General features: G+C 68.2%; 1 protein-coding gene across 15 annotated transcripts in view; it reads right to left on the bottom strand.

Moving 5' to 3' along the window:
• The window catches only part of PLEC (plectin), a 56,530-nt gene that overhangs the window by 7,362 nt on the left and 24,641 nt on the right, over positions 1–24,527 (bottom strand). For 3 of the 15 annotated variants that reach the window (XM_055545556.1, XM_055545565.1, XM_055545554.1), the window contains 31 exons: positions 15,345–15,406; positions 15,026–15,040; positions 14,852–14,941; positions 13,975–14,052; positions 13,802–13,894; positions 12,848–13,014; positions 12,078–12,193; positions 11,899–12,005; positions 11,699–11,818; positions 11,525–11,620; positions 11,210–11,337; positions 10,866–10,959; positions 10,254–10,408; positions 9,908–10,178; positions 9,742–9,819; positions 9,492–9,653; positions 9,235–9,339; positions 8,960–9,055; positions 8,639–8,764; positions 7,552–7,704; positions 7,320–7,474; positions 7,114–7,240; positions 6,763–6,946; positions 6,519–6,676; positions 6,230–6,408; positions 5,309–5,447; positions 4,853–5,209; positions 4,694–4,777; positions 4,434–4,538; positions 4,225–4,323; positions 49–3,429 (listed from right to left, as the gene is read on the bottom strand). In XM_055545556.1, coding sequence (XP_055401531.1) covers positions 49–3,429; positions 4,225–4,323; positions 4,434–4,538; positions 4,694–4,777; positions 4,853–5,209; positions 5,309–5,447; positions 6,230–6,408; positions 6,519–6,676; positions 6,763–6,946; positions 7,114–7,240; positions 7,320–7,474; positions 7,552–7,704; positions 8,639–8,764; positions 8,960–9,055; positions 9,235–9,339; positions 9,492–9,653; positions 9,742–9,819; positions 9,908–10,178; positions 10,254–10,408; positions 10,866–10,959; positions 11,210–11,337; positions 11,525–11,620; positions 11,699–11,818; positions 11,899–12,005; positions 12,078–12,193; positions 12,848–13,014; positions 13,802–13,894; positions 13,975–14,052; positions 14,852–14,941; positions 15,026–15,040; positions 15,345–15,406 — 7,280 coding nt within the window. Of the gene's footprint in view, positions 1–48; positions 3,430–4,224; positions 4,324–4,433; positions 4,539–4,693; positions 4,778–4,852; positions 5,210–5,308; positions 5,448–6,229; positions 6,409–6,518; positions 6,677–6,762; positions 6,947–7,113; positions 7,241–7,319; positions 7,475–7,551; positions 7,705–8,638; positions 8,765–8,959; positions 9,056–9,234; positions 9,340–9,491; positions 9,654–9,741; positions 9,820–9,907; positions 10,179–10,253; positions 10,409–10,865; positions 10,960–11,209; positions 11,338–11,524; positions 11,621–11,698; positions 11,819–11,898; positions 12,006–12,077; positions 12,194–12,847; positions 13,015–13,801; positions 13,895–13,974; positions 14,053–14,851; positions 14,942–15,025; positions 15,041–15,344; positions 15,407–16,022; positions 16,289–18,638; positions 18,866–20,156; positions 20,490–20,923; positions 21,079–24,527 lie in introns of those variants that run through there. The other 12 variants (XM_055545557.1, XM_055545566.1, XM_055545555.1 and 9 more) reach the window with 10 other exon arrangements.

The raw sequence follows: 24,527 nt of genomic DNA, 5'->3' as shown, positions 1-24,527 counted from the left end.
TCCCAGAGCAGACCCCACCCCAGGTCCCTGCCCTCCGCCGCAAGATACCTCCTCAGACTTGAGCTGCAACAGCTCAGCCTCCTTCTTGAGCTTGTCCTTCTCACGCTCGAGCTCTGCAATGGCCTCCCTCAGGCGATCGGCATCCCGGTCGCTCTGCTGCCGCTGGGTCTCCAGCGTCTGCACCAGCGTCACCTTCTCCTGCGTGGCGAGCTCTGTGCGGTGCAGCTTTGCGCTGATCTCCTCCGCCTGCTTCCGGAAGCGCTGGGCGTCCTCCTCCGCGCGAGCCTGGGCCCGGCTCATCTCGGCCACACGCAGCCTGAGCCGCTCGGCCTCCGCACTCATTTCCAGCTGCCGCTGCCGCTCAGTCTCCAGGGTCCGCTGGAAGCCTTGCGTCTCCTGTGCCAGCTGCTGGGCCATCTGCTCCTTGTCCTCCTGCAGCCGGCGGGCCTGCTCCTGGGCCAGCTCCTTCTGCTGCTGCAGCAGCTCCGCCTCGGCCTTGAGCCGCGTGGCCTCCTGTACTGCCTGCATCTTCTCCTTGAGCATCTTCTCCGCCAGGGCCCGCTGCTGAGCCAGGTCCTCCTCCGCCAGCTGACGCAGCCGTGCCGCCTCCTGAGCCGCCACGCTCAGCCGCGCGGCCTCCTCCGCCACCTGCTTCATCTTCTCGGCCTCCTCCTGCAGGAGGCGCTGCGTGTTGTCCTTGTCGCGCAGAATAAGGGCGCGGTTCTCCGCCTCGATGCGCGCCTTGAGCTTGCCGAGCTCCTCCATCTGGACGCGCACGGAGAACAGCTCCTCCTCTACCTGGCTGCGCTGGCGGGCGGCCTCGGTCACCTCCGCCTTCAGCCGCTGCAGCTCCTGGTCCAGGATGCTTTTCTGGTGGTCCGTCTCCTCCAGCTTCAACCGCAGTGCTGTCAGCTCCTGCTCCACCTGGGCCTTCTGCCGCAGTGTCTGCTCCGCGAATTTCTTGTGCTTCTCCATCTCCGCATCGGCCGCCTGCTTCTGCCGCAGGGCCGCCTGCTCTGCCTGCGCCCGCCGCGCCGCCTCTTGTTCAGCTTCCTTGCGCAGCTTCTCTGCGGCGGCCTGCGCCTGCGCCTGGGCCTGCGCCTGCTCCTCCGCCGCCTGCTTCAGCCGCTCCGCCTCCTCCACGCGCTGTCGGGACTGTGCCGCCTCGCCCTCGGCCCGCTCCCGCGCCTCCTCTGCCTCCTCCGCCGCACGCCGGGCAGCCTCGGCCTCACCGCGGAGCCTCTCCAGCATGCTCTGCTCTTGCTGGAGAGTCTGCTGCAGCTCCTGCTCCTTCTGATGCACTGCAAAGGCATGCGCCTTCTCCTCCGCCTGCAGCCGCTTCTGGGCAGCCTCCTGCGCCAGCTGCAGCTGCCGCGCAGACTCCTGCTCCGCACGTTCGCGCAGGCGCCGCGCCTCCTCCACCTTGGCCTTGAGCCGCTCCACCTCCTCCAGCGCAGCCTTCCGCTGCCGCGCAGCCTCCTCCTCAGCTGCCAGACTCTTCTGCACGCGCTCCTCGGCCTCCCGGCGCCGCCGCTCCTCCTCTGCGGCCAGCTGCCGCTGCCGCGCCGCCTCCTGCTCCGCCTGCTCCTTGCTGCGCAGCGTGTCCTCTGCGTTGCCGCGGATGCGCCCCAGCTCCAATTCCAGCTCCGCCTTGCCGGCGGCTGCCTTCTCGAAGCTTGCCTTAAGGGCCAGGATCTCCTCCTCCACCTGCCGCCGCTGCCGCAGAGTGTCCTCCACCAGCCCCTTCTGCCGCTCCAGCTCGCTCTCAGATGCCTTACGCAGCTGTGCCAGCCGCTCCTCGATGTCGGCCTTGTGCTGGGCTGCCTGCTCCTCCAGCCTCCGCCGCTGGAAGGCTTCGTCTTCCGCCAGCCGCCGCAGGCGCTCGTTCTCGGCTTCTTTCTCCTTAAGTGCGATCTCCGCCTCCGTCTTGAGCCGCGTGGCCTCGCTGATGGCAGCCAGCTTCTCGGACAGCACCCGCTCAGCCTCTGCCCGCTGCCGCGCCGCATCCTCCTCCGCCAGCTGCCGCTGCCGCTTGGCCTCCTCCGCCAGCGCGCGCAGGCGGGCAGCCTCCTCTGCCAGCTCGCGGAAGCGCCCGGCCTCGGCTTCCAGCCTCTGCTTGGACTTCTCGCTGCTGGAGCGCGATTCCTCCTCGGCCCGCGCCTTGCTGGCCAGCAGCACCTCCATCTCAGCCCGCACCTTGGCCAGCTCGGCCTCCAGCTCCTGGCGCTTCTGCGTGGCCGCGGCCGCCTCGCTCTGTAGCCGAGCCAGCTCCTCCTCCAGCAGCTGCCGCTGCTGCTCACCCTGCTCTGTCTCGGCGCGCAGCCGGATCAGCTCCTGCTCGGCGGCCAGGCGCTGCTGCGCAGTGCCCTCCGCCAGCTGCCGCTGCCTCTCCAGCTCCTGCTCCGCCAGCTCGCGCTGCCGCACTGCCTGCTCCTCTGCCTTGCCGCGCCGCCGCGCCTCCCGCTCTGCCGCCTCCTTCTGCTTCTCCGCCTCGGCCTGCGCCAGGCTCTTCTGCTGTGCCACCTCCTCTGCCTGCAGCCGCAGCCTCAGCGCCTCATTGGCCTTCAGCTGCCAGCGTTCCAACTCACGCTCGGCCTCTTCGCGGGCACGCTCGGCCTCCGCCTGCTGCTGCTCCCGGCGCGTGGCCTCTTCACGCAGCTGCACCACGGTCACGTGCTCCTCCTTGAGGGTGCGCTCCAGCTGCGCTGTCTTCTCAGCAAATGAGGCGTGCTTGCTCTGCAGCTCGGCCTGGGCACTGCGCTGTGCTGTCTCCAGTGCCACCTGCACCTGGCGTGCCCGCTCTGCCTCCGCCTGCCGCAGGCGCCGCTCCGCCTCCTCGGCCTGCAGACGTAACTCCTCTAGCGCCTGCAGGGCCCGCTGCTTCTCCCTTGCCGCCTCGGCCTCGGCCTTCACACGCAGGCCCAGCTCAGCCTCAGCCTGCCGCTTGCGCTGGGTTTCGTCTTGCACCTGCCGCCGCAGGCGCTCTGCTTCCTCCTGGGCCTGCCGCTTCTGTGCCTCAGCCTCCTCTGCCCGCGCCCGCAGTGCCTGCAGCTCGCCCTCCGCCCCGCCGCGCTGGCGCTCCGTGGTCTCCAGCTGCAGGCGCACCACTCGGATCTCCTCCTCGATGCGCAGCCGGCTGCGCTCGGCTGCCTCCACCTGCCGGGCCTTCGCCTGGATCTCCGCCTCTGAGCTCTGCCGCAGCTGCTGCAGCTCCTCCTGGATGCTGCGCTTCTGCTGCTGCGCATCCACTGCCACCTCCTCCCGGCGTGCCACCTCCTCCTGCATGCGCCGCTGCAGCTCCTGGGCCTCGCGCTCTGCCTGCGCCTTCGCCTGGGCGTGGGCCTCAGCCAGCTGCCGCTGCTTCTCCAGCGCAGCCTCCACCTCAGCCAGCCGCTCCCGCTCCTCCGCTCGCTGCTGCTCGGCCAGCCTCTGTGGCCGTGGCAGAGAGAGGGAGAGAACCAGAGACGGCGGTGAGCACACCGCGGCTGCTCCTGGGACACGATTCAGTGCCACCACAGCTGAGCGCGGTGCAGGGGTTGGGGGAGGACACAGGTCATGACCTGGCTGAGGGGAATCACGTGCACCCCCCCGGGGCACTCGGGGCAGTGAGCGCAGCCTGGCCCCACAGTGCTCACCAGCCTGGGGAAGGAGACCCAAGCGTCCTCCCCTCTTCCCGCAGACAGGCGATGGAGACAGACAAACGGAGGGAGAGAGAGAGAGAGCAAAGCAAGAGGTTTGCAGGGTCCAGGAACCATGACTACCGCACAGCCCTGCCTGAGCACTGCTGATGCCCGTGGCCTGCTCTGGCCCCCCCCAACCCGGCAGGGCAGCTGGCCAGCATGGGCATCGTGTAGACCCGACAGTCTGCAGTTCAGCTCAGGGAAGAGAATGCAGGTAGACCAGACAGAGGGCTCACCTCGGGGGGTAGTAGGAGACAGACGGGCCGGTGCCCTGCCTCGCTGTGACACCCCTCCCGGCCCCCACGACCAAACAAGCCCGAGTCCTTGCAGAGCAGGCGGCCAAGTGAAAAGGCCAATGCAGAACCCCGAGAAGGGACACACAGAGCCAGGGGCGGCCCGGGGCACACGCCAGCCATCACGGGGAGAGCCGTGCAGTGCCAGGCCGTGGGGGTTGGGCCGTGCTGTGCCAGGTGCGCTCGGACGCGTCCCAGGGGCCACATCTGGGGGTGACGGCGGGACGGCCTCCCCACCCTGGCAGCCCTACCTCCTCCTCCTCCATGCGCCGCAGGGTCTCACTGATGAACCTGATGTACTGGCTGGTGAGCGTGCTCAACTCACTGTAGCGAGTCCGCAGGTCCACGTACTGGGGGCAGAGGGACGCCCACAGTCAGCCCTGCCCCTGCCCAGAGCCCACCAGGCCCTGCGTGGCTTTGGCTCCGCCTACCCACCAGCCCCACCGCCCCTCAGCCTCACCTCCTGGATGACACTCTCGGACCCCGACTGGACCTTGGGCTTCTTGGCCGGCGAGGCCACCGGCTCCAGCTGTGCCTTGTACGTGACCAGCTGAAGCTCGTAGTCCTGCAGAGACACACCAATGGCTGCCAGCTCTGCCCGCCCCACCCCGCCCCTGAAACTGCCTGCAGGCTTTGCCCAGCATGGCCTTGGCTGGGGGGCCCTCAGAGGTCGCCCCCCACTGCACGTGTCCGCCGGGGCCCGAGGCCACAAAGCCTCACCTTGATGGCGTTGATGTACTGCTTCGCGAACCTCTGGCACTCCTCTACCTTTTCAGCGTGGCGTTCAATCTCTTCCAGCAGGGCCTGGGGCGTCAGGGTGGTCAGCGATCACGGGGCACACCCACACCCACCCCTCCTGCCCGCCCCACCCGGGCCCACCTTCTCCTGCCGCAGCTGTTCGCGCACGGCCTGGCTGTCGGCCAGCGGCACGGCCTGGATCTGCTCCTGCCGCCGCCTGGCGTCCTGCAGCCAGGCGCCCAGCGGGTCTGCGCTCTCCCGGTAGTAGCGCAGCTGGCGGCCCAGCTGCTCGAGCTCACGCTGCCGCACGTCGGTCTGGGCCAGCACGGCCTGCCAGCGCTCCAGCAGTTGGGTGACCCGCTCACGCCAGCGCTCCACCTCCACATCCCGCTCGCCGTGCCGCTGCTGCAGCCGCTCGCCCACCTCCTGTGCCCCCCGCAGCTCATCCCGCAGGGCATCGAACACAGGCTGCTGTGCCTCCGCCTGGGCCCGCAGCTTCTGTTGGACCAGAGCAGAGGAGCCGTTTCAGCCTGAGGCCCCGGCTGCCACCCCTGATACCACCAGGCCCTGGCAGTGGGCGCGAGCTGGCGGCAGTACCTTCATTGCAGCCTTGGTGGCCTCAAGCTCTGGGAGGGCCGCGGGCACAGCCTGGGCCTCCTTGAGCTGCTCCTCATGGGCCTTGAGTGCCTCCTCAGCCCCCTGCGTGCTCCGGATCACCAGGCTGATAGTCTTGAGCCTAGGGGAGGGCAGGGCCTCATGAAGACAGGCTGAGTGAGAGGCTGAGGACCAAGGTCAGGTCCTGGAGGGAGACTCATGGGGGACTGAGCGTGGGGGGTTCCCACAAAGCTTCTGAAAATGATCTACAAGCCACATGAATGTATATGCCGAAATGAACAGTGGGGGAAAAGGTGCCCGTGTCTGGGAGTGAGGGCGGGGAGGAAGGAGGGGTCCTGGGGAGGACTCCACATTCCCTGGGGGCACCGGGCTGGGGGCGGGGGGCGGGGAAGGGCCTGTTGGGGAGAGGGCCCTCTCAGCACCCTGGGTCTCTACTGTGTCACCCATGGCCCACCTGACCCCACTTTCCACCAAGAAGCTCCTCCCCTGAGGTTGCCAGTGCCCCCCAAGCTGGGTTCTGACCCTTGCTGGACACGCCCCCCTCCCCAGCACTCCTCACCCCCTTAGGCTCCCCATGCGCCTGCCCCTTGCCTCTGCACACACGCCTTCCACATCTTGGTGACCGCCCCCCACCCCGACCTCCCGGTATCCTGTGGGCAGGGGTGCCAGTCCTCCTCCCACAACTGCTCTCACCCCTCGGCTGGTCCTCGGGAAGCCAGCTGCAGGCACGCCAGGACGGAACCCCTCTGGCCACCCCACGACACCCTGGCCAGATCCGCGCCTGCTATCCCTCAGCGGACCCTCCTCGTGGCCGCATCGCCCGGCCCATCAGCCTGTCCGCACCCTCCCATTCTGCTCAAGACCCCTCGGTCTCCGCCCCCGGCCGCTGACAGGCACACTCACTTCTCCAGGTAAATGGCGGAGAGGCTGCGGACCTGCTCCAACTTGCCCAGGGTCAGCTCCAGCTCTGAGCGCAGGGTGGGGGCCGCAGGGGACGGCTCGGGCAGGGCCAGGACCTTCTCGGCCTCAGCAGAGAGCCGGGCGACCCCCTTGCCCAGCCCCTCCACCTCCGCCTGTGCTTTCTGAGGAGACAGAGCAGGAGGCAAGCTGAGCCTACGAGCCCGACAGGCAGCACCCTTGGGAGCCGGGGGCGGGGTACGGTACGGTGGGGGGAGGAGGGGCCGGGGCCTGCCTGCTGCTCGGCGATGCGCTGGGCGCACTCCCGCGCGGGCTCTTTGTCCAGCGGCAGCCGCAGGCGGTGCACCGTGCGCGTCTCACAGGCCTCCAGCTGCAGCCGGATGTCTTTGAGCTCTGAGATGCAGCGCTGACAGCGTGACTCCTCCTGCTCGCCTGGGGAACACGTCCCGTTCGCACGCTGCCCAACCGCGGGCGGCCCCCCACGAGCGTCCCACCACCCCCGCGCTGCCCACACCTACCCTGCTCCAGGCTCTGCAGCAGCTGCTGGTAGTGGCGGCTGCAGGAGCCATACTCGCGCTCGGCCTGCAGCCGGTCCTCAGGCCCGAAGCCGCCGGCGTCTTGGCTGTCCCGCAGGAAGGCCTGGTAGTGCAGCTCCAGGCTGCGGAGGGCCTGGCGCTGCTCCTCAGGCTTCAGCGTGCGGAACTGTGGGCAGGTGGGCGGGGGTGAGCATAGCTGCGGGGAGACCCACACCCCATCCGCCGGGAGCACTCAGCGGGGCCACCGTACCACAACCAGGGACCAGGGGATGAGCGTAGACGCGGAGAGGCCCCACACCCCACTAGCCTTGAGTACCCGCAGGGCCACCATACCGTGACCAGGGACCAGGAGCGGATGAGCTGCACATCACGGCTGAGGCTCTGCCACGCCAGAAGGCTCTTCATGTCCGTGTGCAGCTGATGCCACAATGTGACCAAGGCCTGGTGCTGGGCCTCCAGCCTGGCGGGCAGGGCACAGTCAGAGGTGTCCAGGCAGCTGCCCTACCACCCAGCTGGCCGCCCCGCCCAGGACCACGCACCTGGCCACAGCCTCCAGGGCTTCCTGGTTCGGCGGGGGCACGAGGAAGCACACGGAGGGCACGGCAGCCTCACTGCCGGAGCCGCTGAGCACTTTCCAGTGGAATGGCTGTGCGGGGCCCAGCATCTGGCACTCGTCACCCTTGTGCACGGTCGCCTGCAGCAGCCAGAGCCGTCACCGTGTGGCCACGCCCAGCCCCCTCCAAGGCCCCGCCCGCCCGGCCAGGCCCTCACCTCCACCTGCTTGTAGTCGCAAACGGCCAGCAGCGGCACGCGGCCCCGTGTGGGCTGGGCGGGGTTGCGGGGCGTGAGCTGTACAATGGCCTTGGCCCGCTTGGCCAGGCCTGAGAGGTGCCCCCTGTACTCGTTCAGCTGGTCCTTCTCATCCTGCGGGGGTGGGGTGGGTGTAGGGGGGGTCCGAGACCCTCTGTGAGGACCCCCGTGCCTGCCCCAGGAAATGCATACATGTCCCTGGCTGCCCCACAATGCCCTGAGACCAGGGGTTCCTTCCCATGGTCCCTGGAATGTGGCGGGGCTGGGCGCTCGCCAGGACAAGCCCCTGGGCTTCCACTGACGCCCTCCTCCCTGGGCAGGACTGAGTGCCCCTCCCCACACCCACCACAGCTGTGTCGTTCGGGGAGGATGCCGTGGCATCCTCCCCCTCTCCCCTCTGCCCTCCCCGGTGCTTATGGAAGGTGCACACCTCCTCCGGTTCAGCCCCTCTGAGGGACCAAGGACCACCCTAGGCTGCAGGTCAGAGTCCAGTGGAAGCTGCCTGCGCCTGTCCCGACGCAGGAACCCTGGCCAGCAGGGCCCCCAGCCCCTCTCCTGTGTCTCGCCTGGCCTGAGCGCCATGCTTGGCCGCCTCTGTGTCCACCACAGCCCCACCTGCCCCAGACTGTCCAGCTCGGGATGCCGGTGGGCCTCCTATGGCATGGGACTGACAGCGCAGCGGCTGACTCAGGCCCCTACTCGCTCCCATGGCCCCAAGGTCGGCTCTCGTACTGGCTCTGGGCAGCTACCTACCCTCACGCCAGGCCCCTGCCACTAAGCTCTCATCCACCCCCACCCATCCCGCTATGCTGACCTCCCCCCGTCCGACCTCCCCTGACCTCTGCTGGTGCCTCCAGTCGCCACCCTCTGCCTCCAGAGGGACCTTCCCCGAGCATCAGCCCAGACAGCAGGCCTGCCGCCCCCCGTGCCGTCCCCAGCCCTGGACCGCCCGCAGCTGTAGCTGCCCTCTAGCCCCAGCGGCCGCACCCCCGGGCCTCCGCGTCTGCCCCCACCCGCTGCACAGCGCTGAGCCGGCCGAGCGGCTCACCTGGGCATCCTGCAGCAGGTCCTCCAGCCGCGTGACAGTGATGGAGCGGTCGCAGGTGTACTTTCTGTGCAGAGTCTCCTGCAGCTTCCGCAGCTGCTCCTCGGCCTCCCGCACGTCTGAGAAGAACTGGGGCAGCAGCAGAGGGTCAGAGCCTCTGCTCTGACCGGCCCCGGCTGCCCCAGTGTAGGCCAAGGGACCAGGCCAAAGCCTGGGGACAGCACTGACTAAGGTCAGCGAGACAGTGCATGGACCCAGTGCACACCTGCAGCCCGGCAGAGGGGCCCTGCAGTGGGCTAGGCATGGGGGGAGCCCAGGCCTCACCTGGAAATAGGCGGTGTTCTCCTTCAGGTGAGCCTCGATGCAACAGCACAGCTGCAACATCCAGCTCCACTGGGTCTGCAGGGCTGCCTGGAAGGACTGCCACACAGCATGTGCCCGTCAGGCCCCGCCTGCCTCCTGGGCTGGGGTGCCCCAGGCCCCCGCCCCACCAACCAGGGGCCCTCCAGCCCCGCCCCCACCAGGGGTGACCAGGTGGGTCCCCAGCCCTGCCCCTCCCCCCAGGGGCGCCTGGAGGGGTCCCTGCAGGCCCCTCTCACCTCCACTGTGGGCCGGGCAGGGTGGTCTTCCCGGAGCAGGCGGTCCCCAGTGCTCTGGATCTCTTTGATTTTCTTTTCTTTCAGCTCCAGCTCACGCATCAGGGCCTGACAAGGGCAGGGGCCTCAGGGGCAGTGCCAAGGCAGCACTGGGGACCCTGGCTCCCACCGAGTGCTCCCAGGGCCTGGGCTGGCCCAGCCATGGAAGACCCCCACCTCACCGAGGGGTCCCGGCCACCCACCGAGGGGCCCCGCCTCACCGAGTAGGCCTCCTTCTTGGCGGCCATGTTGCTGTTGCGCTCACTCCAGTCGAAGCCCACCTCCTCCTCCTCCTTCTCGCTCAGCCACATGAGCTCCTTGGTGGCGGCCGCCACGAAGCCATGCAAGCTCTCCAGGGACCGGAGGCGGGCCTTGGAGGAGTTCTGCAGGCAGGCGGGCGGGGGCTGTGTCAGTTGCCGCCTCCTCCCGGGACCCCTCCCTGCACCCACTTCCCGCCTGGCCCCCACTCACCAGCAGCTTGGCGTACTGCAGGTCCAGCCGACCCAGGCAGTCCCGGTAGGCACCCCGGGTGGCGGGGGACAGCTGGCCCTGAGGGAGACCAGCAGGGTGAGGCCTGTGGCGGCCAGGACCTGCCTACCCCTGCCGTCCACCACCCTCACACCTGCTGCCCGCTCACCTCGTCCGTGCGGGCCCGCTCGATCTTGGCCCGGAACTCCTCGACGGACTGGTGTAGGCCGCGGTGGCTGCCCAGCTGCGCCTCCACACTGGGCAGGTCCACACCCCACTCAGCACCGTCCACCCGGCGCTGGTTCTCCTCCACCCAAGCCAGCAGGTCCTGCAGGTAGCGCAGAGTGGAGTCCTCGAGCTCAGGGTGCCGTGGCGTGCCCCGCAGACGCAGGTTGTACTCGGTACGGATGGCCACCAGACGCTCATGCAGGCGGTACACCCTGTGGGCAGGGCAGAGGTCAGGGGGGTCGAGGAACAGGGCTGCCCACCACAGGCCCTGGAGGGGTGCATCCCACCTGCGGTACATCTGCTCGCCCTGAGGGTGCCGCCCATCTTTGAGGGCCTGCACATCATTGAACAGCAGCCGGATCATGCCGTCGGCCTTGTCCAGGTCCCGCTCCACCTCGCCCGCCCGCTGCGGTGCCTTGCCTGCGGCCAGCAGCCGGACGTCCTGCAAGGCAATCGCCCTGACTCAGAGTCTGGCCACCCTGCACCCCCGCCTCCAGGCCCAGCCTGTCCTTTCCCTTTCCTCCCCAGCCAGCACTATATGTGTCTCTCTAAGGCTTCTGGCCAAACCCCCAGGCCCAGTTCTCTGTGGGGACCGGGGTCAAGTGCAAAAGCCTCCACTGGGTCCCAGAGCCAAGTGCTTCTCAGCCTTGTCGCCCATCACCCACCCCAAGAAAGTCCTCCCTGAGAGAGCCCCAGCCCAGGACCCACGGTCTGGGTCCCCTCCTGCCACATCCAGCCAGCAGGCGGCTCAGGGCGGGCCTGGTGCCCAGGAGCCGGCTCTGCCCAATCTAGTGGTCAGAGATGGCCCCACGCCAGGAGGCAGGAGCAGCGGCTGCAGGGCGTGTTGGGCTTGGGGCTCCTCCCTCCGTCCAGCCCCCCTGCCCAGGCCCAGCCCTCACCGACTGCAGCAGGGCGTCGGCCTGGTTCAGCTGCTCCTCACACAGCCCCGCCTCCATCTGCAGCTTGCTCACAATGCGCTGAAGACGCTCCAGTCTGCGGTCGAGAGCAAGCACGGCCCCCCCTCTGTGAGTGGCAACCGCCGGCCAGGCTTCCCGCCTCGGAGCACAGCTCCCTCCTGCTCCGGGCCTCCCTGCCGGCCTGCGGCCCACAGCTGAGCTGGCCCCAGTGTGGGTTTCCCAGCCCAGGGGTGGGGGTTTCCTCCCCAGGCAGTGACTCACCCTCGGGTGGCTTCCTTGCCTGCAGGGCCCCACCCGCCGCCCCGCCCTCCCGCCTGCCTGCCCACCTCTCAAACTCGCTTCGGAGCTGCTTCTCCCGCTCCAGGATGGCCACGTGCAGCCTGCCCCACTCCTTCTCCACGTCCAGTGGGTGGTAGCCAGGGGGCACCTTGAGCTGGCCTGCTTGCACCGCTCCCTGTGGGCAAGGCCAAGCTCAGGCCAAGGCCAGCAAGCATGGGGGTGCCAAGCCACCCAGGCCCTGGGCCCACCTGCCCTGAACCAGCCCTGGCCCCAGCTTAGTGAGGAGGCAGACCAAGCCTGCTGGATGGACCCCCAGGCCCCAAGTTCCTGGGCGGCTTCCCTTATCTCCAGGTCCCCCTCACCTCCAAGGACTGGTAGATGCCCTTCGACCGGTTCTTGTCCGCCTCCTTGGCCGGAAGCTCCGTCTCCTTAAACTTCAAGAACTGGCACCACAGGATCTGGGGACAGGGGGGTGTCAGTAGCCAAACCTGGGTGCCCACAGTGGACACAGGACCCCGCAGAGCAGGGAAACCCACCTCGATCTCCTCGAAGCTGGAGGGGAAGCGGCGTTCCTCGAAGGCGGCCGTGTGTGCCCGGACCCACTGCAGCAGCAGCAGCACCAACTCGCGGTACTCCTGCCAGCGCAGCTGTAGCTCCTGGTGGGAGGGTGCAGGCGTGAGGGGCCGCCAGCGGCCCGCTCATCCCCGCCCACCTGGCCCTGCCGGCTGGAACTCACGTTAGCCTTCACCCCATCCTGCACATCCGGCACACGGGGCATGGCGTCGTACAGGGACGAGACGTAGGTGATGATGGACTTCTCGTCGGGCTGAGGGACGTCCACGTCTGCAAGGGAGGGGGGTCAGAGGGGCGCCAGCTGGGGGGAGCGGGGAGAGAGGAGGGGGCAGTGGCACATACCCTCGGGGTCCAGGAGACGTGTAACCCCCAGGTCCCGCTCTGCTACAGAGAAAGCCTGGTCCAGGTTCTCCAGGTTGGTCTGACGATACACCTTGTTCATGTCGATGAGCATGGGCCTGGGGGCAAAGGGGCAGGTGGGGCAGGCAGGCAGGGACACGGGAGCAGCGAGGCCCCCTGGGAAGGTCAGCAAACAGAGAGACCCTCTGCAGATCCCTGAGACACAGAGCCCCAGCCCACACTCGCCCTGAGAAGCAACCCCCACATGGCACTGAGTCCCGCCCACACAGGCGGCCCATGTGCAGGCCCTGCCCCCAGGTGCAGGCCCCGCCCTCAGGAGCTCCTGGGGCCTGCAGGGTGCTGGGGCCCAGGGTGGGGTGCTGGGGCCCAGGGTGGGGTGCTTGTCTGGGCTCCCTGCAGTTACCCTGTCCACCAGGCCCTGGGGTCCTGGGTGGAGGCTGAGGTTCCCCCAAGAACTGACCCCACTCAGGCCTCTTCTGGGGCATCAGTGTGGGGCCAGTGCTCATGGCTGTGAAAACCAGCAGCCCTGAGGTCCTCTGGCCTCGAAGAAACTGGGAAGGGCAGGGAGGCGACGGGAAGGGTGTGGGCCGGGCCGGACCTCCTGGGGAGGCAGCTGGCAGCAGAGCCCATCTCCCCAGGCAGCGGCTCCCCGTGCGCAGCACACGCCTTCTCGCCGTCCCCTTCGCCCCAGCATGTCTGCAGTCGCCCGGCCGAGGGACTCGGGCACCGCCCCGCCCCGCCTGGCGGCCTACTTGTGCCGGTGGATGATGGCGTTGAAGAGGCGGCCGTCGCGCCAGCTGGAGGTGAAGTTGTCGCAGCGCAGGCCCTGGTAGCCCTCCACCATGCGCTGGGACCACAGCAGCAGCTTCTCCTTGGCCGTCATGTCCTCCGACTGCCCGCTCACCTGGATGTCTGAGATCTGCCCGCACAGTGGGCAGGAGGCGGGGCTCAGGTGCAGCCCCGTCAGCGTACACGAGCCACCGGCCAGCAGAGGCCAAGCGTGTCCTGCCCACGTCAAGGAGCCGCTGGGACCCACCACCCCTCAGCGTCACGAGCCCACGCCACCCTGCGCTCCCTCAGCCCAGCTACACCTTGCACCCACCAAGGCAGGATCAGAGTTGGTGGAGGGTGCGTGCAAGGGGCTCACCCAGAAGCCCCAGGCCTAGAGAAGGCTGTCATGAGGTGTGTGTGTGTGGCGGGGCGGGGGGGTGGTGGTCAGGGCCTCTCTGGCTGCAGGCCAGGGTTGGGTCCTGGGACTGGGCACATGTGGCTGCAGCCTGGGCCTGGCCCTGCACTCAGTCCAATCCTTTAGGCCCAAATCTGCCAGCTTGTCTGTTCCCAGTTATCTGTCTGTTGGTCTGCCCGCCTGTATGACTCAGCTGCCGTGCCAGCCTGGCTCTGCCTGCCCAGCTTTCAGATTTGCGGCTTCCTGTGCGGCTGGGCAGGCAGTGGGTGAGTCAGCCCGAGCAGCGGGTGCCTCTCCAGAACCTTCCCTGTGGCGGGAGGCCACACAGAGCAGAGAACGCGTGCCTCTGCAGGGAGAGCCAGGGCCAGAGGGCGAAGGATAGGCAGGCTTTGGAGGCCCAGGCCTTCAGGCCATGGAGTTAGCACAGGGCGGTAGCGCAGGCTGACGGGAAGGCGCCAGGTGCCAGGCCCACCCTGCAGACTCTGGAGGCAGCAGAGGGTCAAGTGGGCAGCTGCGCTACCTGGAAGTGCAGGATGATAGTCCAGATCAGGCCGAGGGTCAGCTTGGGGTTGCCGTCGGCAATGTCATCGTTCCTGATGTTCACCAGCTTCACCTGAGAGCAAGCGGGCCTCGGTCACACCCACGAGCCAGCCGGAGAAGGGGCCGGGGCCTGTGGCCAGGTGGGCGCCTCACCTGGCGGTGACGGAGGTAGTCCAGGGCGATCTGCACGTTCTGCAGCTTGTGGAAGCGCATCCTCCCCTTCTCCCGCGGCTGCAAGGGGAGTACGCCAGTCAGCCAGTCAGCACCCCTGAGCCCCTGCGGCATCCACGACCCTTACCCCGGGTCACCCACCCCAGCTGGGAGGGAGGGCACGCCGGTCAGCACCCCTGAGCCCCCGGGGCATCCATGACCGTTACCCCGGGTCACCCACCCCAACTGGGAGGGGGGCCACTGGCCCAGCAAGGGTTTGGGAAGTCCAAGGCCAGGCTGCGGGAAGGAAGGAGGGGGCGGGGAGGACACAATAGCCAGGAAGCCACCAGAGGAGGGTAGTAGTTTGGGGGAGGGGTCCTCCTGCCCAGTGGTGGCAGCCCCTGTGGGCCTCCGGCCCTGGACAGTGTGGCAGGTGGGCTGCTGGGCAGCTCGAAGCAGGGCCATCTGCCCACCCCAGCGCCATCAGCCGGGTGAGCCGGGCTCTTGGAGCCCACGTGCTGCCGTGGCCAGCAGGCACATCCACTCACCAGGCGCGAGCTCCTGATTACGTCCCGCTCTCTTGGCTGCCCGGCCAGAGCAGGGCAAAGGGTAAAGGGCAGAGGTCAAAGTTCAGAGTCCAAGCAGCAGAGAAACCAAAGCAGAGCAGAGCATGAGGTTACAGTGTCAAGGCTTGAGCACGGTGGGCGGCGGGGCCATGTGCCCAGGCACAGGGGTCAGGCGGCTCCCAGGCCAGAATGGACACTGACCAGGAGGCGCGGGGGGCTGAGGCCAGGCCGGACACAGAGTTGGGGGGGGTCACCGGTGAGACACCAGGAGGGAAGGCAGGCAGGGTCACAGAGGGGCGGGCAGACACACGTACCAGGCTGTCCCCAGAGAGCACCTCCAAGAGGGAGATGAGGTTGTGGCCATCACGGAGGTCTTCATACAGGTCACTGATGTGCCTCTGAGCCTGCATGGACAGAGCGCAGGGCTGGTCCAGAAGGCTAGAGGCAGGGGGCCCACAGAAGACGCCCGCCCCCAAGGAGGCACCTACCTCTGCCCTCCAGTGCTAGAGAGACCAGGAGAGACCAGGAGGAGGAGGAGGAGAAGGAAAGAGACAGATGAGTGAGCCAGGGGAGGAAACAGACAGAAAGGACAGGTTCAGAGGTGGGAGGTGGGCCCCCAGGGCAGAAAGGGGGGCCCGCACACGTGGGCGCAGAGGGGGCTCCAGCCCTTGTTTGGGACGGACGGCCAGGGCATCCTCCTCCACCCCCGCGACCCTGCACACACACACACACACACACACACACACACACACACACGCAGGCACTCCTACACACATGCTCACAACCGTGTGTGCGCATACCACCAACCTTGATGAGGTGCTTATTGACCCACTTGGTGAAGGTTTTCTTCTGCACACGGTCCCGCTCATCTGGGAGAGACAAGGCCAGGTTACCTAGGCCTGGGAGAAGCCCCGCAAGCCCCCAGGAGGTGACCACCATGCAGAGAGTGGCTGGTGCCACTGAAGATGGCCTCAGAATCACACTGCCCCCGCCCAACAAGGCCCCAGACAGTCCTGGACGGAAGCCGGGGGCCAGGCCCGCGGGTGCCCACTGCTGGGTCTCCCAAAATGGGAGGGTCTGGAGCTGCAGCCACACCTGGAGGCACAGCACACAAGTCCTGGCCTGCCCCACCCCCACACAGGCTGCCTCGGGGGCCCGAGCAGGCCTGGACCCAGACTGGGCAGGGCTGGGCGAGGGGAACCTCTGTCCCCCCGCAGGATGGCGGGCCTTTCCCGGGGCATGGAGAGCCCTCCGCCCCCGACTACCCAAGGCCCAGAGGCCCCTGCCAGCCTCTCTGTGTTGGGCATGGTTGGGTGGCCCCCCATTAACTCTGCACCTGGGCCAACGCTGGTATTAGAGTCTGTCCCCTAAATTCAGAGCCTCACAGTCTGGGCCCCACCCCACCCAATGCCAGGCTTCCTGCGGCAGGAACTGGGCCCTTCCTGTCCCGCGCCTGCCCCGCCCTGCGGTGCAGAGTCCCGCTACCTTTCTTGCCCTCTGAGGCCCTGAGAACGGCCAGGTAGAGGTTGTCCTCCGAGCTGGTCCTCTTGTGACCCAGGCCCTCGGGCTCGGGCACCCGCAGCCGCTGCTGAGACATGGTGCCGCCCTGCCCCTTCAGCGCTCTGGCCCACCCCAGGTGCTGCGCTCGCGGCCGCGGGGCACTCCACGGCAGAGGTGCTCGGCACGGGCACGGCGCACTCGCTCTCGCTCGGTGGGCTCTGCTCACTCAGCTCCGCTGGAGCCCAGTGCGGGCCACTCCCTGCCCTCGGAACTCCCTAGCCGCTGTCCCCGCCCCTGGAGCCCCACCCCAGCCTGCACACCCCCAGAGAAGGAGTGTCCCAGCTGGAAGCAGGAAGGCAGCCCCTCCCCCACGGCCACACCTACTACAGCCGGGCAGAAACAGGAAACCCAGGGGTTTCCTCACCCACCCTGCCCGCAGCAGCCCCTCAAGGAACCCGGGTGCCAGGGGACCTGCACCTCACGGCACACAGACAAGTGTCGGGTCACAGGGAACCGCACACCGTGCCCAGGGCCACTCCAAAGGGGGCCCCTCAGGGAGGGGTGCCTGAGTGCCACTGGGCCAGGGAGCCCAAGGTCATGCGTCTTGGAGGGGCACCAGCTCAGACTTGACCCAGGGCCGCCCCATGCCTGCCCAAACTGCCAGGCGGAGGGGCTCTAAGGAGGGACCCCCAAGGGGAGTGACACCTGGCTTGGGGGGGGCCGGCTGCCTTCTCTGGAAGCCCTCCTAAATCACCCCTCAGAGACCTACACGCCCTACACCCTACACCCTGCTAGGCTCCCACCTATACCCCTGGCTCCAGGGCCACCAGGCTCCAGTGAGGGCTGGACCCCTCCCAAGCGGCCCACCAAGCCTGTCCTGGAGCAGTGCCCCCATCCGAAGGCAGAGTGCTCCGCGGGGCAGGAGGGGGCACATAGCTGAGCGCTGACTCACCAGGCAGGACTGCCCAGCCCTGAGCTGCGGAACTCTGCCCCGAGTCAGGGAGGGGGGCCTCAGGTCAGAGGGGAGCACCCTAAGGGGGCCCAGCCAGTGAGTCAGGGGAGGGGAGAGGGCGCAGGCAGGGTGACTCACGGGCAAGAAAGCCGCACCTAGGGCACTGGGGGCAGCCTGGGTGGGGGGCTGTTTGCAGGCGGGCAGGGCGCACGGATATCAGCCACTCAGGTTGTAAAGGTGGTAGGACAAAGGGCACAGGGGTGCTGCCCGGCTCCCTCTTGTCTCGCACACCACGGCCCTGGCCACGCACTGCCCAGCTGCCCAGCCACTGCAGGAAAGAATGCATCGCCCTGACCACAGAATTTTCCAGTCTGAGACTTGGCTTGATGCGATCCAGCTGGGAGCCGCTGCCCCACCCCCATGGCGCCTTGGGCCTCGTTTCCAGGAAAGGTTCACCCCACCCAGCCGCTGCCCTTCTCTGGCCACGGGGGGGGGCGCCCACACCCCAGGGGGTAGGGGACCCCCCCCAACGCCGGACCAGGTGGAGCTGACTACCCCCACCCCTACCCCAGAGGCCCTGCAGCAGGTCACCTCGCTCCCCCACTCTGGACAGACCCCCCCCCCTTCTACGCAGGGCCCGGAGAGGCCCCACACATGAGCCCTTCACCCCCCAGAGCTGCTCCAGGATCCCACATCAGACCCCACGCTGGCCAGCGCCCCAGTGTAGGGTCACCAAGGATGGCTCACACCCACTGCCAGGCATCCCGGCTGAGCGTCCAAGCTGGGAGTCCCCCCACCCCCCACCCCAAGCCCCTCTCCAGCGTCTTCTCTGCCACTCAGGGGCTCCAAGGATATTGGCTTGCTATACTGGACAGGGTTCCACCTCCACCTCCCAAGCCCAGCTCTCTCTCCCCACCACGCCCTGCTGCCTCCAGACCACCCCCCCCCCCCCCCCGGGATCTCAGAGAGTGTCCTCTCAGGCGCTCCCTGCGGCTCTGCTGGCCAGTCCCTCACCCTTGGCTGTAGGGACGCGCCCTTCCCCGTCCATCCTATTCAGGCCCTCAGGTCAAGAGACCACCCACCCCTCCCCTGCCGGCCCAGCCCCGCGGCCCGCCCCCGTAGGCCAGGCTGCTGCACATCTCGGCTGGCCCTCCCCAGCACTGCGGCTCCTGCCCTGTCCACCAGGCCAGTGTCCCCCAGAGCTGCCCGCGGTCCTCTGAAGGGTAGCGTTGCCCCCTTTCACAGATTTGGAAACTAAGGCAAGAATCTAGTTAGTGGGGCCGCTCCCGGGATAAGAAGCCTGGAGACAAGAAGGGAGCCGACGCCGAGAGCGCGGGGCGGCGCAGAGACTGCAACCCCGGCCCGACCCCTCCCACCCCACACCTCCCGCGGGCAGACTGCCAACAGCCCGGTGCCCGGAACCCGCGGCCCCGGCCTGCCAGCCAGCCCCGCTCCCCACCCCCTACTCCGGAGGGAACTCGGGGGCAGAGGGGACTCCACCCCACCTTCCTCCCCAGGTGTTTCCGCACCGAGCCTGGGGGCGGGGCTGCGCCTGAGCCGGGCACCGCCCCCCGGCCCCCGCGGCCTTCCCTGGCGCTCACGGAGACGGGTGCCCCCTCCGGCACCACCGCCCCTCCAGCCACACCCACCTACGCAGCACAGCTGCCTGTAGAGGTAGCCCCTGCGCGCCTGCTCGCAGCCCCCATCCAGCCAGCACGGCCGTTCCAGCACGACCTCCTTCTGCGCGGCGAAAGCGACGCCCGCCCCCCGTGTGCCGGGCGCAGCCATGAGCCCGGCGCCCTGCGGACAGCAAACAGGACGGCGCGTCGGCTTCCCGGCCCACGCGAGGCCGCCGCGAGGCCGCCGGCTCCGCGTGCCACACCCTCCCCCGCCGGGCCGGACGCTGAGAGCCTGCCCCCGGCGGCCGCCCCGCCCCACGGAGACCTGGAAGCCGCGCCCCCGCTTGGAGGGAGAGGAGCCGGCTGCGCCTGGGGGCAGCGGGGGAGGCTGCGGCCCCAGGATAGAGGCTGGGAACTGCCCGAGCCTGGCGTTCCCGGGACGAGCTCCAGCTCCCGCAGGATTCGCGGGAAAGGCCGGGTGTGCGGAGCAGGGGGCTGAGAACTGAGCAGAAGCACCGAAAAGGGGCGCCAAGGGCAGCAGGACCAGGGAGCGGCCGAAGGGGAGCTCCGTGCCCACGTGGGCACAGGATACAAAAGCTGAAGGAGGGAGGGCCAAACCGAGGCGGGGAGCGCTGACCTGAGCGTTTTATTGAACCGTTTTGTTGAACGTCCCCACAGATGAGTCACCAGGCCCTCCCCAGCCCCCAAAGCCACGCCTAGGAGCCCCATCCGGACTTGGACCTCGGCCAGGCTCCAGCAGAGTAGGCCCACCAGGGGCGGCCCTGGCTACCCCCACCCAGTGCAAGCCTCCCCGCCTCAGGCTATGGCCCGGGCAGCCCTGCAGGTCCCGGGGAGCGGGGGGGGGGGGGGGGGGGGCGTCCCTCTGGCCAGAACCCCAGTCCCCTGCTCATTCACTGGAGTGGAGGCAGGCTCCACCCAGTCCTGGGCCGGGCGCCACTGCCGAGAGCTATAGCCTCGAACGGGTGACCTGGAGCCTGGGGAAGGCAGGGTAAGCCCGGCCGCCGGTCCCCGAGGCGTTACTGGGCCCTGGTCAAGGGCGCTCAGGCACCTGTCCAGCTCCCGCAGCCCCACCTCCTGCGGCGGCCCCGCCTCAGTCCCCGGGACGCCTGCACCTGCCCGCTGCGGTTTCTGTGTTGACAGTCACCTGTGGTCGCCATATATGGGCTGCTAGGGAGGGGCCTCCCTCACGGACGGAAAGCCCCTGCCCCTTGCCGCCCCCCTCCCCAGCTGTCCAGACCTCCCCCAGCCCTCCCTTGACGCCCTGCCCAGCAGCGGGCTCCAGGCTGTCGGAGGCAGAGTCCCGGCCCTGCCCAGACAAGCAGGCGGGGTCTTCAGCACAGGGAGCGCGGCCGGGGGTCCACACCTTGTCTGGCCAAGTGCCCGCGCGAGCCTCCAGGACAGGAAGGGGCGGGCATAGGGAAATTCAGGGGCGGGAGGGAGGCGGCCCCTCGCCCGCCCCGCCCTCAGCCCCCTGGCCGGGTGGCGGCAATTAACAGCAGCCCCGGGGGTGGCCACCAGCGGCCTTACCTTGCTCATCCTGCACCCGCGGGCGCCCCCTACGCCAGTGCCACACGGCGGCCAGGGTGACGACGTGGCCCACGACCACGAGGGAAGGAAACAGGCTGCCCGAGGGCTCCATGGCTCTGGAGGCGCCGGCCTGCGCGCTCGGCAGGCGCAGCCACCCTTCGGAAGGGCTACTCGAAGCCGGGCAGCCCCCCTTCCTTCCCCGAGGAAGCGGAGGACGGCTGGGGGTGCCCGGGACCAGGGACCGCCCCCTGCGGGACCGCCCGACCACTGTCGGCCTCCGCCGCCGCACCAACTGCTCTCCCGGCCGCGCCTCCCTCCCGCTCCGGCCACTCGCGCTCCCCACCCGCCCCACCTCCCACGACGGCGCCGCTCCGCGGGCCCTGCGCCGCTCGCACGCTCAAGGTTAGCGGAGCCTTAACCCCTGCTCACCCGCGGCCACACCCGCCAGGAGGAGGGGCCTGCAGGGACGCCTGGCTGAGCGCAGCCCCCCCCACCCCCAGCCCAGCCCTGGCCCTCGCGGCCTCACACGGGCCTCCCCCGCCCCCACAGGGGGTGACCGTGACGCCCAGCACCCCATTCTGCCTCCAAGGGTGCCCCTGGCGACAGCTGCCAGCGCCCCGGTCCTCGCTGGCCTCCAGGCTCGCAGCGGACCCAACCGTTGTCAAAGACAGGGAAACCCGACGCCCCCCACCCCTCCGCGGACAGCAGACAGGGAGGGGGTGGGCCCCCGCAGCGCCCGTTGGGCTCTCAGAGGCAGCTCCACCTACCCGGCACAATCTTCATTGGGGACAGCGGCGGGGCCCACGGGTCGACAGCGAGTGGGTGTAGGTGCTGGGAGGGTCACAGGCCCCTCGGAGGCAGCAGCAAGCGCGGAGGTGCGTGGAGGAGGGCACGGCGCTGCTGCTGTCAGCAGAGCTGTGTCCGTGGGGGAGGGGGTGGGCAGGGGGCCCGCGGATATAAATATCCCAGGAGGGCAGGCCAGGCCCGTCATCTGTCCCGACTTAGAACATGACGTGCGGAGCCAGGGCACCGGCGCCAGGCCCGCTCCCACGGTGAGTCCAACAGGGGAAGCCTTGGGTGTCGGGGCCCACCTGGGAGCAGGGTGGCCCTCGGGCCTGGGGGCTCCAGTCCCTGTTGAAAGGCCTGCAGCTCCCACCCTGCCCACCCCGCGGGACGTCGATGGCAGTGGGGGAGCACTGGGAAAGGCCACCCTGGCAAGCACCACCACCCCTGCCCCCGGCAGGTCACCAAACAACACCTGGCCCAGACGGACGGGCGGGACGGCCTCCCAAGGTCAGGTCTCAAGCCAGATGGGGCCGGGCCTCCCCCGCAACCCAGGACGCTCAGGTGCTGGCCCCAGGCCCACACAGACCCTGGAAGCCCAGGGGGCTCAGACGTCCCCAGGGCCAAGGTGCACTCAGGAAACAGCAGGTGGAGGTCACGATCCCACCCCCTCCTCCCTGTCAAGTCTGACCCTCTGAGAACCCCATGGAGGAAGCCCGCAGGGCCATTCTAGTCTGACCCTCTGAGAACTCCAAGGAGTAAGCCCTGCACATCACTGCACCACACAGTTGAGGAAACTGAGGCACAGAACCGGCGAGGAACACCCCAGCCACCCGAGGCCGTGACATCAGCCCTGGTCGACTGCCTGGAGCGTGTGGGCAGCCGGCAGCAGAGCACAGCAAACCATACTTGGCCTCTGGCTGCCAGGGAAGGGGTACCCCAGCCCACGTGGGGAGGCCAGGGGCAACGGGGAGGGGGTGGAGGGCCAGGCCCACCCAAGTCTCCTGCCCATCAACCCCATGCTTCAGAAACAATTCTGAAGGAAATCGGCCTGCAGGGGCCAGCTCTGAAGGCCAGGGCTGGGCTCCACCTCGGAGGACTCCATGCTCCAACACCAGGGGGAACCAGCTCCTGGAGGCATGGAAGTCTGGGGCAAAGCCTGGCGCCCTGAGACACGTCCATCCCGCCCCAGACACACCACAGGCAGCATCTCTAGACAGAGCCATGCTCATCCGGAATCCGCGGTCCTGCCCCTGCAGGGCCCCGGCCACAGGCTGGTGGGGAAAGCAGAGCCCCATCTGGAGACCTGGACCCCTTCCTTCTGAAGACCTGCACCCTGGCCCGACCCTGGCCCAGCGCTGCCCTACCTTGGCCCAGCTGAATCAGCTCCTCCATGCTGTACCTGTCCATAGCTGCCGACCATGAGCCTGGCTGCTCTGGAGCGGCAGAGAGGAGAGGAAGGGAAGGCAGGAAGGAGGGAAAGGGTGGGAGGCAAAGGGAGGGCTCTCCAGAGCCCAGGCCTCTCCACCCAGCTCTGGGAGCCTGGCTCCTCCTCACGGCCACCCCTTAGTCAGCGAGCCGGGCAGAGTGAAGCCCAGTGGAACGACGGGTCGGACCAGCCCGCCTGCAATCCCTGAGCCCTCAGGTGTGGCTGGAGGGCCCTCCTCTGCCTGCCGGCCCAGCCCACCCACCCGGCAGCCTCCCCACCCGGCAGCCTCCCCACCCAGCACCGGCCCCAGAAGTCTGCACCACCCCAGCCCCTGCCTCATCCTCCAGGCCTTCAGCCTTGACAAAGGGACATCTCCTAGCTAAGTACCAACCTCTGCACTTTTTTCGCGCCGTTGGACTGCCCAGCCACCGCGAGACCCGGTAAAAGACAAACCTAATCGTACTGTAACCTGCTTAGAAAACCCGCCAGAGTTCTACAGGTCTCCCCGCAGACAACCGGACACAAAACTGGAGACTAATGGAGGGCTGGCAGGGGCGCCATGTGCTGTGAAAGGGAGCAGCAGGGCTCTGCGCCTGCGGACAAGCCCGTGGGACAGTCAGGTGCGTGGCGTGGCCAGGAGCAGCCAGCCTTGCAGGGCACCTGCACCCGCAACATAGAGGCTGCTGGAGCACAGGGGTGAGCGTGTTCGGACGGCACCTCTTCTCTACTGAAGTTCCAGATCTTTCTGAGTTTTGAGCCAGGCTCATTGAGAAATGAAATTCATGTACGAAACCCACTCCCCCTGGGTCCATCTTTCCAGTAACCCCAGAGGAACCCTGTCCGTCCTCCTGGCAGCTCTCTGAGCGCCGTCCTCCTTGGTCAGGGCTCAGCTCAGGGCATGTCTCACAGGGGCCCTCCAGGACCACTCGCTCTTCACCCAGCCCATCCATCCCACATGCTGGGGGCTTCCGGCCAGGGACTCAGCCTGGGACTGACTGGTAAGTGGCAGAACAAGCAAGTGGACACCTTCCCACATGGATGAGCAGACCACCATGGCACAGGGGAAGGGGTCCGCGGCTCCCTGGCCGGGGATGGCCGGGCAGAGGCGGTCCACCTGAGCAAGGCCGCTGTGACGAGCGTGGCAGCTGGGCCCACGTGCTGACCTGCCCTTCTGCAGACGGACCAGAGGGGCGATGCTGTGAGCAAGTGAGGGGTCTGTGGCGCATCGCTGGATAACTTTTAAAGTATTTATTTCTTCATTTAATTTGGCCGTGCCAGGTCTCCGTTGGGGCCTGTCAGACCTAGTTTCCTGACCAGGGACTGAAAGCAGCCTCTGCTTTGGGAGCGCAGAGTCACAGCCACTTTTGGGAGCGCAGAGTCACAGCCACTGGACCGCCAGGGAAGCCGCACTTGATAATGTTTAAAACTCTGAGAAGTCGACAGTTCCCAATGTCATCAGAACCTTCCTAGCCAAGCCATCAGGACCCCTACAGACCTGGCCAAAGCCCTGTGCCCCACCCAGCACCCGAGGTGCCCTGGGCGTCCTCTTGTGCCCAGGGTGGTGCTCAGATCCCGCTCAGCCTGGGGGACCTCGGGGAAGGGGGAGCCCACGCCCTCCGGCCCTGACTCAGCCTGGAGCTGGAACTCATTTCCTGTTGGAAACTCTGAGCTGCCACCGGCAGTGGCTGCTGCGGCCGGGAAGGGAAGACTGAGTCACCCCCTCAGGGCTGGGGGCACCCCCCCTGCTCGCTGAGCCACACCCAGTCCCCCCTCCTGGCCCACGGCCAACTGCCCGCCCAGCCGCTCAGCCCAGCGCCAGCCCAGCCAGGCCACAGAAAAGGAAGGAAGGAGAGAAAAGGAGGGGGGTCCATGCTCCCCACACCCACGACCCAGGAAGGGGGAGGGTCTGCTCTGCCAGCCAGAGTGGGGCAGGGGCCCCATCAAGGCGATGGTCAGGGAGGAGGCCGGGTGGAGACTGTCCATCAGGTGCTGTCAGAGCTGACCGCTGCCCAGTGCAGCACTACTGTCTCTGGTGGGGAACATGGTCACCTTACTGACAGGCGCGGGAGAGGCCATGTGGTGAGCCCACCACCCACAACCTCCCTGACCCCCCCAGATGGGCTCCCACGCCTGGGCCCTAGTTAGTGGGTCCAGGCCCA

This window comes from Bubalus kerabau, chromosome 14 (genome assembly GCF_029407905.1).
Source record: "Bubalus kerabau isolate K-KA32 ecotype Philippines breed swamp buffalo chromosome 14, PCC_UOA_SB_1v2, whole genome shotgun sequence".
NCBI classification, from domain to species: Eukaryota; Metazoa; Chordata; class Mammalia; order Artiodactyla; family Bovidae; genus Bubalus; species Bubalus kerabau.
This window is presented reverse-complemented; position numbering and strand designations above follow the sequence as displayed.